The 19,242-nt window shown below is 48.8% G+C and overlaps 1 protein-coding gene across 2 annotated transcripts; it reads left to right on the forward strand.

The window, feature by feature from the left end:
- Positions 1–8,712: 8,712 nt before the first annotated feature.
- NKX6-1 (NK6 homeobox 1) lies at positions 8,713–19,193 on the forward strand. 2 transcript variants are annotated; one of them, XM_069236296.1, is made up of 3 exons: positions 8,713–9,822; positions 13,321–13,493; positions 17,562–19,193. In XM_069236296.1, the coding sequence occupies exons 1-3, from the start codon at positions 9,228–9,230 to the stop codon at positions 17,811–17,813; spliced, it is 1,020 nt and encodes a 339-aa protein (XP_069092397.1). In that variant the 5' UTR covers positions 8,713–9,227; the 3' UTR covers positions 17,814–19,193. The 2 variants fall into 2 exon arrangements, with proteins under 2 accessions (XP_069092397.1, XP_069092405.1); XM_069236304.1 differs by having other exon boundaries at positions 8,713–9,786.
- The last annotated feature ends 49 nt before the right edge of the window (positions 19,194–19,242 follow it).

Below are 19,242 nucleotides of genomic sequence, written 5' to 3' on the forward strand. Positions count from 1 at the left end.
ATGAATGAGTCATGTACACTCCCAGGATATTTAGCCACGATGTTGGTGATCAATCCCTGATGATCGACTATGGCCTGCACGTTGATTGAATGTGTGTGCTTCCTGTTGCGGTAGAGGTGTTCTGTTGCAGCAGGTGGCACAAGGCGTACGTGTGTGCAGTCGATTGCACCAAGGACGTGTGGGAAGCCACTGATGGCGTAGAACCACTGTTTAGTTTCCTGCTGCTTCTGCAGTGTGTTAGGGAAGCAGATGTGGAGGGGTGTCAGGCGAATGATGGTATCCAGTACTTTTGGCAGAAATGCGGAGAATGATGGTTGCGATATTCCGCCAACCAGGGCACCAGTTGTTTGAAAAGAGCCACTTGCCAGCAGGTGAAGTACGGCAAGCAGCTTTGTTTCTGTTGGGATAGTGCGGGGTGTCACCAAAGTGGGGGCCAACTGCTGTTCAATGTTTCGCAGCAGCTGCTGAATGGCCTGCCAGTTTAACCGGTACCTCTGGATGGTGTCGTGTTCCCTGAGGCCATGCAGGGTTGTTCTTGGGCGGAATATCCTCTCCTGCCTTCTGCGCTGCCTTTGGGGTCCCTGCTGTTGTTGTTGTTGTTGTTGTTGCTGCTGTTGTTGCTGCAGGGCTCTGCGTCTACGTGCACGCTGGATAAAAATCACCTCCATGTCTCCCTGTTGCTGCTCTGCTGCTCTGCTGCTCTGTTGTTTGTTCTGTGTGTTCTGATTAAATACAGGTGTGTTTGCCCCATTTTAACGCCTGCCCTGACCCAGGCGTTAAATTTTGACGCACACCGGGCTTTGCGTCATTTTTTTGCTCCACCTCCCGGCGCAGAGTCATTTTTGCCCGGAAGCATAAATACGACGCACGGCCGTGTGCGTCGTTTTTTGGACAGGAACGCCTACCCTGCATATCATTAACGCAGGGCGGGTTGCCGCATCCAGAAAATGACGCACACTGCGGATTTTTGTCGTCCGCGGGCTCGGGCGTCAGGGTTTAAATATGGGGCAACGTTTGCGCTGATTGTGCGTCAAATTTTTGGACTCACAATCGGCGCAAACGGAGTATAAATATGCCCCATAATTCCTAAGTTTTGAGGGAGAATCGCGCCATTATTTTTTTACTGTTTATTGTTTCACTTAAAATTCTGCTATTGCATAACGTTACAAAAAATGCAACTGATATATCCAGAAATGTTCTCATTGCTAATGCTTGCAAACGTGTAGCTTTCTTGAAAAGATGTGTTGCTATTTAATCAACTTACTCCGCAAGGTGGCGATCGTGGTTCATTCTTCGTAAACAGCTCTCAGCGAACGGGATATTCAAGCTCAAAATACAAGATCTCTGACAGAAAACGAAAAAACGATATTAACTCCCCTTCACAAAACACAATAAATTTGCGTGTGTTTCTAGAGTGATGAACTGTGAAGTGCAAATCGGACTAAGTAAAATCTTACTTAATACAGAGTACGAGTCTCACGTTCACGAAACGCTCTGTGTTTCTTCAAGAGCAATTCAAACAGTTAGTTGGACTTTTTGAACCTACCGAGACAACAAAGTTAGCAGGTTTTTTCAACCTCAACTTTCTTCGTTTGTAAGTGTGCTGCATTTGCCTCAGCAGAGCTTTACTTGTACAACAGAAACCGACAACCTGAAGGACAGCGGGGCAAGGTTTTTCTTCTGAGCCGTGGTTGGAGCTGGCGGCTGAACATCAGGAGCACAGCTCTGTCCCCCCTCGTGACTGTTTCTTCCACCACCCTCCACGTTCTGTCGCTTTATTGCATTATGTTCTCTACGTCACCCCTGCTTTACCCCTGTGCTTTTCTCTCTCTTCGAACCAGGCCCGGTCCCAGAAATGTACATCTGGATGGGTCAAGGGTGCCTTTGGGTGGCCAATGTGTGCCTACTTTTCTTCAATACTGGAGGTAGCCTACCGCCTGGGCTCTGGTGCCACTGCACCTGCTGCATCATTGGCAGGTAAACCCCTGTCTCCTCTTCCCCAACACACACCTCCCCACTGGAGCTTGCTTCAGAAATGAGCTAAGGTCGCCATAGGGCTGTTTTCTTTTTATGGGCATGCCAAGAGTTTTGTCTCACATGTAGAAAAATAGGGCAAATAATCTAAAGGCGGTATGTGTCTCCCTATCAAGAGATAAGTAAAACAGCTATTATTAAAACAATGCACCATAAAATATATTCTAGAGATTTCTCGTTGACCCCTGACTGATAAGAAAACAAAAGCCAAAAAAAAATCACATTTGCTGATATGGAGGAAGCACTTAGCAGGTGCTTTCTCTGTGGCCTCTTTTGTTGATCCTGGGAGGGCCAAAGGTCATGTTTGGGTTGGCCTGGCCCACCTGCTAGAACCGAGCCTGCTTTGAACCACCTTTTTTCTCATTTCTGACTTGGCCTTTCTTGCTCTGTATGGAAGCCTGATGACGGAAAAAGAAGTCCGGATCCACGCAAATGGGTTCTGGTGACACCACGGCACAAATTAAGCACTGTTTACAATCGCCGGCTGGAATTCTCCGCCAAGGACTACTCCTGCTCAATTGGTTGCTCAGTCACGAGTAACAGTTTCCCAGTGTTGGGCAGTTCTGCCCCACGGGTCACTATTTTCTCCTCCACCCTTTAGCCACTGTGCTGTCGGCCTCTCCTGCAGGCGCAGTTTGGGGGGAACCTCAGTTCCTTAAGTATTTGAGGAAATTCTGAAATAAGTGTGTTTTCCTTTCTTGGAGTCCACCTCAGTCCAGTTAGGCCTTCAACTCACTGCAGTAAAAAGGCAGGGCGAGTCTCGGCCGAGGGTGCCCTCAGCGCTGAATGGGGACATGGAAATACTTCACATCGTTTTCTAAGGGATGTTTTGTTTCCGAGTTGGGCGCATCGCCTTTTTCATCCAATTATCATATTACACTCTGGCAAAGAGTTCACGAAGTGTATGCTGAGAGTTCAGGCATGTGAAAAGAAAAAACGAAATGCGGCGTTTAGGGACAAAAAAGCAGACTTTTCTCAAATGCAAAGGTTGCAAGCAGTGTGACTAAATATGAAGTTTATTTTCTCTTGAAAGCACACGATGGCTTGTTTTAAAACCGTTGTTTAACTGATTTCGATTCAAAGGTCTATAAAAGTGAGTGTGGCGTCATCAGTTCGTATTTGCGTATCTGGGAGGCGCTAGAGCGCTTTACAGATGTGGAGGTTGCCTACCTCCCTTTAGATATCTGGGGGAGCTGCTGAGGATGATGACTTTGAAACCGAAATCCCTTTCTGTATAACCCACCTGCAGCACTGCACTGAACACCATTTCTCTGGGGCAAACATAACCTCGCTGTGTCTAAAAATTGTAAATACGTAATCCTGTGAAACCCAAACGTGTAAATTCCCCACAAGATGCACAAAACTGTGAATGTAGCTCCCGTCCCACAATTTACCGCAGGTAGGTTCGCTATAGAAACACCAACGCATCCCTCCTGACATGCGAGCGTCTCTGTCCCTGACACCGGGGTGCGCATTTGTCTCAAGCGGGGGCCGGCGTCACAAGCAGCGCCGAAGGGACAACCGTGCGTTGTACTCGAAGGCGGACGCCATGTGCATATAGACACCTGTCCTTTCGGTGTAGTTGACTTAATCGGTAGAAAAAGAATAATTCGGGAGGAGACTGGAACCCCCGCATAAGGTACGAGCGCCCTTTGGGCTGTAATGCAGACTAACAAAATCTAGCTACATATAAATAAACCAGTCTACAATAAATAAATGCATTTAGAATGCAGCGAAAAGCAGTATAAATAAGATATATCTAGACACACGCAGGGATGTGCGGCGTGTGATATGCAAATGTATTGCTATTGTTCAGTGAGGGGAGGGGCCTTGACTCACCAGAGAGGAAGGCTCGAGCCGGTGCCCTCTTCTCCCTCAACAGGAATGATTTTGCAATATATTTGGTCTGCAATATGGTTATGCGGAGTTTGACCTCCGCACTATAGGATTACGTCATTTTAATCAGCTTTTCTTATTACATTTCATATGAGTGACATGTTTATTGGGACACAATGATTTTTGCTTGTATTTCGAAAACGTATATAATTTTCATGTATGCCTAAATATCCATACATGCGTGTACTTCAACAGTAATATTTTCTGTGCAAGCCTGCAGGCACATCCCAGTAACCTGTAAATATATAACATAGTCCTCCTTATATCTAGCGGGGGTTCCTTAACGTCACCACTTTTGCAGACTCTTTGCATATGCAGTTTGATTAATCGATCCGCGGAGAGCACAGATGTCATCGGCTGCCTCGTGGCACACACGCGTGGACACATGTGCGGCGTTGCTCGTGCGCACAGATAGTCTCGTGCATGTTTGTAGCGCCTCTTTATTCAGCGTCTTGCGCTGCTCCTTTGTGACTGCCTGGCTTTACAAGTAGACCATCTGGGACCCGCCCCCTTTCAAGGCTAATTGTATTTATTTTCTATCATTAGGAAGTAAAATTAATTCTAAATTTAATTTTTTAACCAGAAAAAAATCATTGAAAGTGGTAAAGAAAAGCATCTCGCTTCCAAAAAAGCAACAAAATGTAGGTTGCATTTTGAGATAAAGTGTTTTTTGCGGAACGCCAGGAATTGCCTTTGCTACGCAAACCAATTTCATAGGCCACTTGCTTTTTTAGACACGACTTTAGCAGGTCGAAATGTGTATCTTTTGCTTACGTGCAAATTATTTTCCTGGGTGAAAATTGTGTTTATTTTTTATCAGCAGAAAGTGTAATAGCAGGAAAAAATCATCTGTACATACCTTCATTGGCTAGGTTGTATTGGGAGGATAACTTGCCACGCGTGTGCCTTGGGGGAGGGTGGGGACGACTACACAAACACGCACAGACACACACACTCAGTCACTCACAAGCACATGCAAACACACTCAATTTCAAACTCATCAACACACATTCACACACACACTGCGGGACATACACCCACAAACACACAAGCTCACGAACATACACTTTACACAAACAGACACACTCACACATACACCTGTGCATCAACCAACACACACAGAGTTAATGGTTATGTTGTGGCTGAACTCGGTACGCGGCCATAACTCGTTCAGACACCTTTTCTGACACTTCATTGGATGGGGGTGTCCAGTATCTTTGCACTTTAGGGTTTTGACGCCGCAGTTGAAACTGCTCGTGAGTGCTGAAGGTCGCTGCCTGTTTCTGCTGTCAGCTATTCGCCCTCTGCAGGGTGGTCTCTGTCTTCTGGTGCGAAGGCAAACACACGCAGAACGTTTGTGGGCCGGGAATTGGAGGGGTTATACCCAGTGAGTTGCAATGTTATCCCCCCATGGCCAGACCGAGCAGGGTCCGATCGCCGCTGCCCTGTACACACCGAGGGTTGTCTCACAAAGCTCAGGCAAAGATGGGCAGAGCGAGCACGGGGGCAGCGACGCGAGGCCGGCTTGTGGGCAGAAGGGTGCAGAAAGCGGGTAGATAAACTGTGAATGGAAATGTATCCGACAGAGAGAACGAGAAAGAGCGAAAAAGAATTAAAGAGGCAAGCAAAGAGAGAGAATGCGAGTGAAAGAGAAAGAAAGAACGAGCGAGAGAGTTACAGAACGAGAGACAAAAAGAGAGCGAAGGCGCTCACAAGAGAAAGTTAAAGAGAACTGAAACGAGGGACTCAGAGAAAAGCGGTGAACACAAAGAACTTAAGAACTAAAGCGAGTGAGCGAGTTGGAGGCACAAGACAGATGAACAAACACTTTTGTGTTAATGAAATTCTTATTTCGCAGCTGTTTAAAGACGGCCGCTTGTCTTTCAGAACCTTCCAGGAGCACTTGTATCTCGTCCTCCTATAAGACAGTGCACACTCCGGGCCCCGCACCCTTCAAGCCTCACACAAAGGTGTGTGCCCGCACGGGCCATTAGGGCTTGACTCTGGGTGGATCAGCAGCGGGGCCTGGCGAGGGTGTGTTTGTGTGTGTGTGTGATGTGGCGGCGGCCCTCCATTCCTGCCTAAGGCCCGTCCTGGCCCTGTCACTTGCCCCAGGGCCGTGCCCTTCTCACCTCACTACCTGTGCCGCCCGCCAGAGGGCGCACGCGATGCGGACAGCCCGCCGCGTCCCACCAGGGCAGTGGTTCCCGACCTGTGGGCCGGGGACCCCTAGGGGTCCGCGAAGCCTCCTCAGGGGGTCCGCGACTGCTTAGAAAATGTAATATTAGGTTCCAGCTATCAGTAATGACTCCGTGGGGGTCCCCGGATTCCAATAATGATTCAGTGGGGGTCCCAGGGCTCCAGTATTGATAAAATGGGGGTCCACAGAAGTCAAAATGTTGGGAACCACTGCACCAGGGCACCAGGTCTCCCATCGACGGAGTTTTTTCTCTGTGCCTCTCTCTTGTTGGCCCCGTGGGGCGCAGATCTGTGCATGAAAGAAGTCTCCACATCAAATACTCATTCTTCTCTAGCATCTGACTTAAATCCAAAACGACATCTTTAAAAATATTACGAAACACAGCAGGTTCTCCTGCAGTTTACGTTAAGCACTTCAGTCTGTGTTTGTAATGCAGTGATGTATCCACGGTGTAAATCGCTGGCTGACACAAAATCTACTTTTTCTAATGTGTAATCTTCACTTCCCACCACTTACACAAAGTAAAATATGTTCCCTGATTGTTTCCCACATTTTTCAACAGTACTCACAAATAATGCATTTTTCCTTTTTCTAAGAGGCTGTTATTTAGGAGCCGTGGCGCATTTTCCCAAGCTTTCCCCGCACTCTCGCTAACTGGCGCGCTCCTTGGCATGCAAGATAAGTCTTGGGCGAGTCAATTTGGGTTAAAAATAAGGAATCCCCTTGAAAAGCAGTTTGCATCTCAGATACCTCACGGCTGCCCGTGAATGCGGTGCCGACCCCCGCCTCAGCCCGCACCCAGGGCCCACTCGGGCCTCCCACATAGGTCACTTACATGCGCTCTTTCATGCATGTGACCCATAATTAGCTATTCAAATGGGCGCTCAAGGGGGCGGGACGAATTTCTCAAAGGCCTCTGGTATCACCCCAAAGAGGACCCCGCAAACCAGCGGCTCTCATTGTAATGAATTCCAGGCTGCGGTAAACACAAGCGCGCGGCCGGCCCGGGAGTAGGGTGGGTGTCCCAAAGCGGCCATACAAACCGGGTTCTCCATTTGTGCAAAAAAATGTGGGGGCCTAAACGTGTTTTAGGAGCCCGTTATTGCTGCAAGGTAAATCTGACAAATCCCAAGGTTGTCTAGTCTGGAGTCCATCTCGTGGCTCTTTCTGCCATCGGTCTTTGCTTCCTGTCTCTTTTTCCTAATTTTGTATGTTCATTTGTTCCCAGATTTCTCCTGTGTTCACGGTTCTTCTTTTTTTTCTTCTTCTTCTATTCTTCCTTTTCTGCCTTTCTCTCTCCTACTCTGGGTCGAAGTCTGTTGAAAAATAAACCGTGTTCCTCGAAAAACTATCGTGGGGCCCCATCCGCAGCCACTACCGAAACAGAAGCACCGCCGGGATGTGGCGTAAGGGCCAGAGCTGCCCCAGGTCCGAGTCCTGGCGTCTTAACATCCGGTGATTCCAGGCAAATATCTTAATCTCTCCTGCTACCATCAATGAGTGTGTCCTTGGGTAATGTAACGGGTGCTCTTGTAACGCGGCCAGTCCCTCCGGGCCCAGCTCGCGCTGGAGAAAACTGAGGTAAATCCGCACTCCCTCATAGCCACCAGGCTTTACGAGGGGCCAGTGTTTTATCTGAGAAACTCTTGATTACTTAACTGATTTAAAGGGGGGCAGAATGTTTTCTGAAGTAGAAAGAGGGGAAATGTCCCAGGATTAGAAATCGTGACCCACAGGTGCTCATAGTGGGTCTGCGAAATTTACGAAGAATGTTGTCCGTAATTTTGTGGCTGCAGGCAGGAGCCTCTTGGACACTTTTGAAGGGGACTTCAGCGTGTTTCTCGGAAGCACAAATGAATCAGCCAAACCCAAGGTAGTATCATTTTACATAAGAGGAAATCTGAGCTCTATACTTATATGAAACATCACAAGCGCCCTGAAGCAGCTTCTACCGGCATGTGCCGCTACGGCTGAGTAAACGCATGTATATTCATATGTGTAGTCGAAAAATACACAGAGAAAGAGAGGGAAATAGATAAATGAGATCTTGGTAATTGGTGGCAACCACAATGTATAATTTTGAGCAATTTATATTTCAGAAGTGTACCTTCGAAACGATCATGAATATTAACCACACTGCCTGGTTTAGCACCAAAGAAGAACCATACTGTTCACTGCAATCAGATGGATTGTGACGAAATATGCGAAAAGCGTCAATATAAACAAATATAGTATACACATCTACTTAGATTCATTCTGTATTTCTCTCTCTCTCGGACGTCTCTTCTTCCTTCATTTGTACATAGCTCTCACAAATACAGGCAGACATACTCGATCAGACAACAAATAAAAGAACAACAGAATGTTTTAACCCGGAATATCTGGTGCTGAGGATGCTCTCGCTGTGCAGATGTCTCCTCCCCATCAGCCAATCAGAGCCCGGCCTCCGGACCACCACTAGGCACACAATTTTGATGGCATCCTAGAGGAGGCGGGCCTGTCCCTTGCTCCTGACTGACACCCTCTTAAAGTTCTCGCCTCCCCTCCCAGCTAAAGGAGCCCGGGAGTGATGAAACTGTTTTATTGCCCTTGAGAGCTTCATCTGAACTGTCAGACAGGAGGAGAAGGCGCAGTCAGGAGGGCTCTCCACATCTGGAGGCAGAGGGGAGCGGGACGGGACGCTGCGAGAAGTTGTTTGTGGTGCTGTGGCCAAGAAGCGAAGCAGAAACCGACCTCAGCCCAAGAGCCTGGCCACAAGCAGGGCACAGAGGCGCGGTAGAAAGGCAGGGGCTTGGGTGGCCCTTGGGCGCAGAGGAGGGCTCGGTGTGCGTGGGCACCCAGTCAGGGCTGCCTCTCCAGCCTGCACCCTTGCCCCCGAAGTGACAAGAGGCCCTTTCTGCCCTGAACGCCACACTGTCGGAACGCAGCCACAAGTGCGGATTAACTCTTCTCGGCGGAAGTTTGGCTTCTTTACCAAGACTTTTAACAGAAATCCACGTCTCCGCTGCCCTCCGGACTGTGCGCCTTAGGGGAAGCCCCGTGGACTCAGGGGCTGCTGCATCTCGAAGCCCCAGCCAAGGCAGGGCGCCGCCCTGGGATGCTGGCCGCCCTGGGGCAGATGGAGGGCCCCCGGCAAAGCGCCTTCCTCCTGGGCAGCCCTCCCCTGGCCGCTCTGCACAGCTTGGCCGAGATGAAGACCCCGCTCTACCCGGCCTATCCGCTGCCCGGGCAGGCCTGCCCGTCACCCTCGTCCTCCTCCTCGTCGCCCGCCTCTAGTACAGCCTCCCCCTCGCCGCCCCTCGGCTCCCCGGCGCCCCTCAAGCACGGGTCCCCGCACCCCCAAGCGCAGCAGCCATCAGCCACGCCGCATGGCATCAATGACATCCTGAGCCGGCCCGCGCTCTCATGCCTGTCCACCCTCAGCCCGGGGGGCGCCGGCCCAGGGGGGCTGCTGGCCGGCCTGCCCCGCTTCACGAGCCTCAGCCCCCCGCCGCCGCCCCCGCCGCCCTCCGGCCTCTACTTCAGCCCAGGCGGGGCGGTGGCCGTGGCCCGCTATCCCAAGCCCCTGGCTGAGCTACCGGGAAGGACGCCCATCTTCTGGCCGGGGGTGGTGCAGGGCCCGCCCTGGAGGGACGCCAGACTCGCCTGCGCCCCCCGTGAGTACCTTCAGCTATACAGCGCCTGGAACCTAGGTACAGTGTGTGTCTGCGAGATGCGGCGTGCCTCTGAGGATGTGCGTGTATCTTCCTACTGGTGTGTGTCTGTCTGTGTTACTGGTATGACGGTATGTCTTTACATCTGTATGCGCCAACGTCTCAATGTGTTCGTGCTGCACTGTGTGAGGGTGTCTGCTGCACTGTGTGTGGGTGGTATATGCGGTGTGTGTTTTTTTTTTGGGGGGGGGGTGTGGTGTGTAATATTGTGTGTGGTTTCTCTCTGTGTGTAAAGTTTATGTGTGTGCTCTCCTGCGTGGAAGTGTGTGCGTGGATGCCTGTATGCGGCATTTGTGGTGTTGTGTGCTTCTGTAATTTGTGTGCATGTGCGTGTTAATCTATATGAGTGTGTTCCTGCGTGTGTTTTATTTTCTGTTTGTATCGGTGTGTGGGTGCCTCTGGGTGATGTATTTATGTTTGTGATTCTAATCTGTGTTTGTCTGTTCAAGTGTTTATGGACGCGTGTCTGTGGTGCCTTTGTGAGTCGGCGTTTCCATGAGTGTATGTGATGATGTGTGCGGTAACTGGGGGGCTGGGGGCAATCTGAGCAGATTCTAATGAGCGGAATCTAGGTTGCAACCTTGTGGTGTTGGGCGACGATGTCCTGAGCGGCAGCCACGTAGGGAAACTATCAAGGGTGGGGAGACTAGTGAAATGTGTTCAGATAGTGGGAATGTTTAAAATGCGCACGAGCGCGGATTCGATTGGGCGACACTGAGGACAACAGTACAAGGGGACTTCAGCAGGTTCAGTTGGGAAGGCCTTGACAACAATGGGCGACACTGGAGCTCCCGGGGAATGGTGAACACGGACTGAAGGTGGAGTGGCCGTGTATACACATGGGAAGTGTCTGACACATAAAGGAAGCAGAGCTTCAGCATAAAAGTGACTTAGATGACTCAAATGTGGCGCAGGTTTGAGAACGGGGTCAATTTTAAACTTGTAAAAATTCTCTGTATGAGTATTTTACACGGTATAGAAAACTATATCGATGCGAGCTTGCTACAGCCAACGCATACTCTATTGTCAATGAAATACAGTAAAACCCGGCCCAGGGGACCATAAACAGGCCCACGAACAGTCAAAAAACCTGTCCACTGACAGACTAGCCGTCGAGCAGTGCCTGATTTCCCTGTAGGCCAGTCCACCCCACAAGGGTGGGTGAAAGAAGGCTTAACAAGGGGTTCATGTGGGCCTGGGTGTACGCAAGGGGCCGGTGAGAAAGGGGGGCGGTGGCGTGATTGGGCGAGAGTGGTGGACTTGTGGTAAGGGGCAGGGAGTGCGCGTGTTGGCCTGGGCCGAGGGAAGCGCCTCGAAGGCCCCGAGGAACGCATTTGTAAATGAGGGGATTCCACAGGGTGAGGGGGGCTGCACAGGGTCCACAGTGTGAGGCGTGGTGAGACACGGGGTTAAGTAGAACAAGGAACATCCTTTAATCCGAGAGAAGTATTGAACACGTGTGATTTATATCAAAGACACTTGTTCTTGCCACAATCGAGGGTACACTTTCAAAGTCACCCTGTGTGGAAAGTGGCACCGTAATTGTACACACGTTCGGCGCACCTCCCGAGAATCACAAGGCCGTCTTCCCTCTCTCTCTCTCACTCTCTCTCCCTCTGTCACACGCATGTGCGCGCGCACACCCGGAGTGATCAGGGAGTTGGGGTGTGAGGGTCCTTTGTCTAATCTCTTGTGTAGTCCAGTGCGCCTCAGTGAGACTCTCCCCACTGCAGGCTGGCTAGGAGTCGAGGAAGTGGAGTGGGCGCTGTCTGTCCGAGAAATAGTGAAGCGGGCGCTATTTGTCCGAGAGCAGTTGATGCCACTGAGTGGCCGCCACTCTCTGCTTCCCGAGTTCCACACGAGGGCCTTTCAGCAGCGTTAGGTCATTAGCCCGCAGTGTTTTCCTGGAGCTTTTTAAACAGCTCAACCCATCAGTTCGATAGACGTTTGACCCAAAAGCGCATTTAAAAACATTCCAAAATGAGATAGTTGTTCAGTCTCCTGCAACGCATACCTCTTTGGCAGACTCCTGCACTGGGCCCAAATGCCAGTTTACGTTTGGTTGATTCACAAAATGTGTGGATGAGGGGCCTCCGATGATATGAAACCGTCTCTCTTGTTAGGCTTCAGGGGGACATGTAGCCAGGGTCTGCAGCTTCTAAGCACTGTGGCCAAGCAACTCTTTACCACTGTTCATTTGGTTTGAACGCTGGGAATAGTATGAACAGTTTCCAGTTTAAATATTTTGGCATTTATACATCGACGTCAGACATTATCTATTGAAGTAAGGGCATACCTGGCCATAATGCAGCAGAACAGTGGCACCGAATGCATGGTTGCGAAACACCTTTGAATCCTAAATATAGTTGTTTAAAAAAAAAAAAAAAAAACGGTGGCCCCCTCTCCTTGCTTGCATTCGGACCAACGGCATCTTTGCTTTACTATTGTCTTAAAATTCTCGTCAACTCCAGCAACGAAACTAAAGCTACCACAATTTTAAAAGAAGTTTCCCGTTTTCCCTAGTAACTGCATGAATGTATGCACAGGTTTTTGTGCTCATTCCTGTGCGAACAATGATGACATAATCTGAGAGCAGCACGCACACTGGCTGCATTTGTGTGAAGTTTGTAGAGCCGAACAGGAATTATTTGCGTTTTCTTGTGGCCTCCGGGCTTCAAATAAAAAGAAACCATATTGATATTTTCTAGAACTACATTTACTTCCAGGCGTGAGTGAGACGTGCAAATGCAGGTATGTCTGACCTCGAATAATAGTGGCGCAGTTTAATATCCGCTGAGCGCGCTATCACTCATTGGTTGTGGTGGCAGCCCTCGTATGTTGCCTGTATCTGTGAGTGCATTTGGTGTGAGGTGCGGCTCCTTGCACGTTGCCTCTTTGAGTGTCAGACGGGTAGTTTGTGCCTGAGGTGAACTGTGGCACAGTGTAGTGTCAGCAGTGGGTGCAGGGGAGTGCCTGAGGGGAGCTGCTTGTGAGTGGCTCTATGAGTGTCAAGAAACGGGAGGTTTGGTGGCAGAAGTGGTCTGTGGCACAGTGTGCTGTCAGCGGTGGGTGCCGGTGTGAGGTGCTTGCTCCTTGCACGTTGCCTCTGCGAGTGCCATGAAACAGGTGGTTTGGTGCCAGAGGTGGACTGTGGCACAGTGTGATGTCGGTGGTGTGGTGGGTGCAGGTGAGTGCCTGGCGGGAGGTGAGGTGAGCGCCTCTGTGAGTGTCCAGAGACGGGTGCTTTGGTGCCAGAGGTGGACTGTGGCACAGTGTGATGTCGGCGGTGGGTGCAGGTGAGTGCCTGGGGGAGGTGATGTGAGCGCCTCTGTGAGTGTCCAGAGACGGGTGCTTTGGTGCCAGAAGTGGACTGTGGCACAGTGTGGCGTCAGCCGTGAGTGCCGGTGCCTGAGGGGAGCTGACGTGAGCGCCTCTGCCTGTGCCGTGTTGGTAACGCCCGGACCCTCCTTCTTGCAGACCAGGGCTCCATCCTGCTGGACAAGGACGGCAAGCGGAAGCACACGCGGCCCACCTTCTCGGGCCAGCAGATCTTCGCGCTGGAGAAGACCTTCGAGCAGACCAAGTACCTGGCGGGACCCGAGAGGGCGAGGCTGGCCTACTCCCTGGGCATGACGGAGAGCCAGGTCAAGGTGAGCCCGGGGGCTGGGAAGGGAGGAGAGGGGAGCCAGGTCACACCTGCAGACCTCTAGGCGCCGGGGCTCCGTTGTGTCCTTCGAAGTGTAGCAAAGGCGATCTAAGCTGTCACTATTAATAATAATAATAAGTATCATTATAATCGTGACCCTTAATATGATGATGATGTGCTGATAATATTAAAAATGATAATAATAATAATAATAATAATAATAATAATAATTACAATAATAATTACAATAATAATAGTAATAATAATATACCAACAACAACAAAAATAATAACACTATTGTTATTGTTATTATTATTACTAATACTGACAATACCTCTGACTACTGTAATTATAAAAACCTAGCTATAAAACGAATGATCAAAATATTATGCAACTTTCTTGTTGTATTAAACTGTCTTTTCAAGCGTTGAAGGTCAGAATTATCTCACTCGTTCATTTAAAATGATCCAGTTTTATAGTGTTTACATGCATGTTTCTGTATATAACAAAATGCCCACCCTGTTTTTTCCAACTGTACTTTAGGCAAACAGATTCTGCGATGCTACATACAATAACAGTATGTGTAGATCTATAGATAACTGGACAGCTCTGTGTCTAGTTCCTGAAAAATTGAATCACTTTCGCTGTTCAGGCACGGGATAGGAAATCGTCATTTGGTAGTTTGGGATAGATTAAAAACACAAAAACTCGTTTTCTGGAACGTCATTAAAAATATGCGGTGAAATACACTGCCACCGCGAGTTCCGGCGCTGTTACCGCCTCTCCGCCGAGAGGCGCGGTGAGAAGCTCTCCCCTCTCTGGTGGGTTTCAGGAGCCTCATTTGTCATTGTAAATACGTCCAAATGACCATGAATAAATTAGTGGCGTCCCGCCCACTCGTCCAAAGGAAGCGTCGACCACTGAATAAACAGCAGGGGGGACGTTAACAGAGAACTATGCAACGTGGGCACCCCCGGGTCTTAAACAGCGCACTGAGGGCGCAAACACCCGCCTGACTGTAAAGCCCCCTCTCCGGGTGAATACGTCTCCGGAGGTCCCATCGCTGGATTTTTGTTAAAGTGAAACTGATGGTGACAGTCACTCACCGCACTAGTACACAAACCACGCGATCTCATAGTTAGCGCACCTCGGTGCTGAAAGGGGGCTTTAAAGCACACACCAAACATCTTCTCCAACCGTCTCTTTCCGTTTTATGATTTCTTTACGTCTTATCCATGAAGTATTGAAGATCACAGTTTTATTATGACTTTTTATTGTTCAACTTAAAAAAAAAGAAAAAATCCACTTAATGCACATCAACCTCCCACATATAAACTACCAAATTCTGTTGTTGCAATTTTATTATTTTACCACATTGGAAACAACCCTATGGGTCCAGGTGTTTCTAAATTAAAAACAGGTCTGGCTTTCTTTAATACTTCAATGTAGGTACCGTGCGGGAGTAATCGAAGGGAGCGAGCAGCGCTATAAAAACTCTAAGAAAATAAATACAAAATCTGTCCTAGTTATTCTAATAACTTCCAAAAATATTACGAAAAAAACGCAAATGTATCTGAAAAGACCTAACGACACGTTGTAAAGTCTATCTGTCCTCAATAAAGTTTTTGTTTTTTTCTTCGATGTCTATTGTTAATTATTAGCAATTAAATCATCTATCAAACGTGATCTGTTTAGGGCAATTTGTCTTTATTTGGATCATAGACAGGATGCGCTGCTTTCAACTGATTGCACCTTAAGTGTAATTAAATTAATCATTTCTTATCAATAGATGCTCATAATGCAGAAGTTCCATTGATACAGTTTTACTATTAAAATATTTAGATTATTATAATGGCAAAGTGAGCTAAAATAGGTAACAAAATAAAAATAAAAAATCCATAACCTCGGATCCAAGAGAAGATTTGGTCTGCATTATGTACTATTTAGTAGTTTTATTGTTGTTTTATCAGTAGCCTTAATTGAAACTAAGAGAAAACATGATATTATTCTCGTAATTTAGTGGCCAAACTTCTGGGTTACTTAATATTCGCCAAATGACCGATTTGCTGGCTGGGTGATTGATTGTGGTGCTTACATGGAGCGCTGCAGTATCTGGGTGGTCTCTTGGCGGGTTGGTGATGGGGTCATTGCTGGGTGACGTGGACCTTGGCTCCTTGTTACTCCTGCGTGTCACCCCTTCTTTTGCTGTCACGCGCCGAGTGCACCCTCGTGCTCCTGTTTTTACTCTGATCCTCTTATCTGTCTTCTTGTTCCCAATTTCCTTTGACCCCCGTCGAGTTCTTGGCCGGGGGCACCAGGTGTTCATGTTGTCCCTCTTGCACTTGTTAATACCCTTCTTATAATGAAACCTGTAGAGCTATTGCCCTGTTGTTCTTATCTCTAGCGCCTATTGGTGCTGGCATGTGTTTAGTTTTTGCCTTCTTTACCTGGTGCTCTGGCTGCCCTCTCACACTTTCCCTTTAAATCCTCTTGGTCTGGTACACATTTGAGTATTAGTGTTTAACCCCAGGTGTCCGAGTTGTCTCTATTGCTCTTCTCCCTACAGCCCTCTAGCTGGTATGTATGACGTGGCTGTTCTGTTGCCTTTTCTACTACCGGTTCTCACCCTTGTGTTGACTTGTGTTGTGTGATTTCCCTTTTTTCTCAAGTTAGAAGCCCCTCTAATATTGGTAGGTGTTATGTGATTGCTCCTTTCTCTAAGAAGCATCTCTAATGTTGGCATATGTTTTGTGGTCGCTCTCTTGCCTTTACGCCTATGCCCACTTGTTGCTGGCATGGGTTATGTGATAGCCTTCTTGCCTGCCATTCGAAGTCCCTTTGGTGCTGGCTTGTGTTATGTGATTGCCCTCTTGCTAGAAGCCCCTCTAGTGTTGGCATGTGTTGTGTGATTGCCCTCTAACCTGTTGTTCGAAGTTCCTCTGGTGTTGGCATGGTTTGTGTGATTGCCCTCTTGCTTGCTGTTAGCAGTACCTCTGGTTTTGGCATGTGTTGTGGGATTGCCCTCTCGCCTGCAGTTCCAAGTTCCTCTGGTGTTGGCATGGTTTGTGTGATTGACCTCTTGCTTGCTGTTAGCAGTACCTCTGGTTTTGGCATGTGTTGTGTGATTGCCCTCTCGCCTGCAGCTCCAAGTTCCTCTGGTGTTGGCATGGTTTGTGTGATTGCCCTCTTGCTTGCTGTTAGCAGTACCTCTGGTTTTGGCATGTGTTGTGTGATTGCCCTCTCGCCTGCAGTTCCAAGTTCCTCTGGTGTTGGCATGTGTTGTGTGAATGCCTTCTTGTCTGTTGTAAGCAGTCTCTCTAGTGTTGGCATGTGTTGTGTGATTGCTCTCTTGCCTGTTGTTTCAAGTTCCTCTGGTGTTGGCAGGTGTTGTGTGATTGCCTTCTTGTCTTTTGTTAGCAGTCCCTCTGGTGTTGGCATGTGTTGTGTGATTGCCCTCTTGCCTTTCATCCTAGGTCCACCTGTTATTGGCAGGTGTCCTGTGATTCCCCTCTTACCTGTTGTTAAAAGCCCCTTTGGTGCTGGTTTGTCGTGTGTGATTGCCCTCTTGCCTGTTGTTAGAAGCCCCTTTAGTGCTGGCTTGTGCTGTGAGATTGCCCTTTTATCTGTTGTTAGTAGTCCCTTTGGTTTTGGCAAGTGTTGTGTGATTGCCCTCTTGCCTGTAGTTAGAAACCCCTCTGGCGTTGGCTTGTGTTATGTGATTGCCCTCTTGCCTGTTAGAAGCCCCCTGGTGTTGGCTTGTGCTATGTGATTGCCCTGTTGCCTGTTCTTAGCAGTTCCCCTTGTGTTGGCATGTATTATTTGATTGCACTCTTCCCTGACCCTGGAACCCCCTTTAGTGCTGGCTTGTGTTTTGTGATTACTCTTTTGCCTTTTGTTAACCATCCTTCTGGTGCTGGCTTGTGTGATTGCCTTCTTGCATGTTTTTCGCAGCCCCTCTGGTATTTTCTTGTGTTGTGTAATTGCCCCCTTGCTAGAAGCCTCTTTGCTGCTGGCTCGTGCTGTGTGGCTGCTTTCTAGCCTCCGCTTTAACTCCTTGTTTGTGCTCTTGCAGGTTTGGTTCCAGAACAGACGCACCAAGTGGCGCAAGAAGCACGCTGCCGAGATGGCGACGGCCAAGAAGAAGCAGGACTCTGAGACTGAGCGGCTAAAGGGCGCCTCGGAGAACGAAGAGGAGGACGACGACTACAACAAGCCGCTCGACCCCAACTCCGACGACGAGAAGATCACGCAGCTGCTGAAGAAGCACCAGGCCGGCGGCGGCGCCCTGCACCTGCACACCTCCGGCGCCGAGAGCTCCTCCTAGGCCGGGCAAAGGGCCCAGCGTCAAGCACGGCCTGGCGCCCGGAGCTGCGGAGACCCACACGGGCGTTAGCGCTTAGAAACCTTCATGTGCATAGCACTCCTTATAGATAGACATAAAAGGCTGACGACAAGACCTTCACACAGGCAGCACAGCGCCCCGAGGCCCAGACCTGATGCCCCCGGGGCCTTTGGGACCAGAGGCCTGCCGGCATCGACTGCTGGAGGCGGGGGGATGGGGGGGCTCCAGGGTCCTCCCCCTACTGCCACTTCATGGCACTGTCGGCGCCCAAGCCCCTGCCACTTGTTTGACTCTCGACCTTTTTTGAATGTTTATATATTTTTCTAAGCAACTAAAGCGGCGCAGGACAACGAAGGAAAAGAAGAATATTCTCGGGGAGACCCCCCGGCAATCCAACCCCTCTCCTGAGGTAATTTCTATAGGGACGGACATTCTCTGGGGGCCCACACACAATCCTTCACAGACTTTTCTTAAATAAAGGGCCGAGGACTCTTGTAAATATGTCGTCAGTGACTTCGACGAATAGAGGTCACTTTGTTGTGAATATTTAATGTAAATTATCCGTTCTTTTTGTACAGACTGAGCTGGACTGCCTCCGTTTAAACCTCTTGTCATAGTGTCGTCTCATTTCCTTTCGGTGATTTATCGAACATGAAATATGAAGCACGTCGCCTCTCTAAACAGAACCTGTCTCCGCATATTACACGACTAAGCGTTCGCCTAGCACCCGCTTTTATTTTATTTTTCAATTTCTGGGCGTTTGTTCGGAATCACTTAGGAAGGAAAACGTCGAACTGAGCTTAGGTAGGCGAAATGAAAATGTCGGTGTTTTCGATGCTATGTGAGACCCCTGTATAGTACACCTGCACTGATATTTCATAGTTACAATTGCACACCTATTGTACGTTTATTCCAGGATTCTTAATATGCTGAGGTGAGGGGAGGAGATGCTGTCAAATATTCCCGCATTTTTAAAAGAGTCGCTGTAAGCAGAAGCAGCGGGAGCCTGAAATATTCTACTCTCATCCAATCGAAAATGTAATGTTCACTGACTACTCCCGACTCCCACATGTTTGCTTTCGTATTATAATGAGCACTATAAATTATGTACACTTCAATTTCGTCGACCCTATGACGATTTTATGTTAGTCCCGTAACTTTTATTAATTTATATATAAAACGTGAGGTTTTGTAAAAATCGGGATGATGGCCTGTGCGTGCCCGGTGACGTGTAAATGCACTTTCTGTTTGGGGAGATATGTTCGATGTCAGCAGTTTAAGCGACAGCTGGGGCTTGGGCTCCCCGGGACAGCTTCCATGATTTCGCCAGAAAAGTAATAATAAAATGACCGTATAAAACCACCACGCGTTGCTCCAAGTCCTGTTTAGCCTGTGGGGGCAGTGTTGTTTA

Source organism: Pleurodeles waltl, chromosome 1_2 (assembly GCF_031143425.1).
Source record: "Pleurodeles waltl isolate 20211129_DDA chromosome 1_2, aPleWal1.hap1.20221129, whole genome shotgun sequence".
Lineage (NCBI taxonomy): Eukaryota > Metazoa > Chordata > Amphibia > Caudata > Salamandridae > Pleurodeles > Pleurodeles waltl.

Coding starts and splice junctions, on each gene's coding strand:
- NKX6-1 (XM_069236296.1), top strand. CDS start 9,228: ATGCTGGCCGCCCTGGGGCAGATGGAGGGCCCCCGGCAAAGCGCCTTC. Junction 9,823..13,320: donor ATACAGCGCCTGGAACCTAG/GTACAGTGTGTG, acceptor TCCTTCTTGCAG/ACCAGGGCTCCATCCTGCTG. Junction 13,494..17,561: donor TGACGGAGAGCCAGGTCAAG/GTGAGCCCGGGG, acceptor GTGCTCTTGCAG/GTTTGGTTCCAGAACAGACG.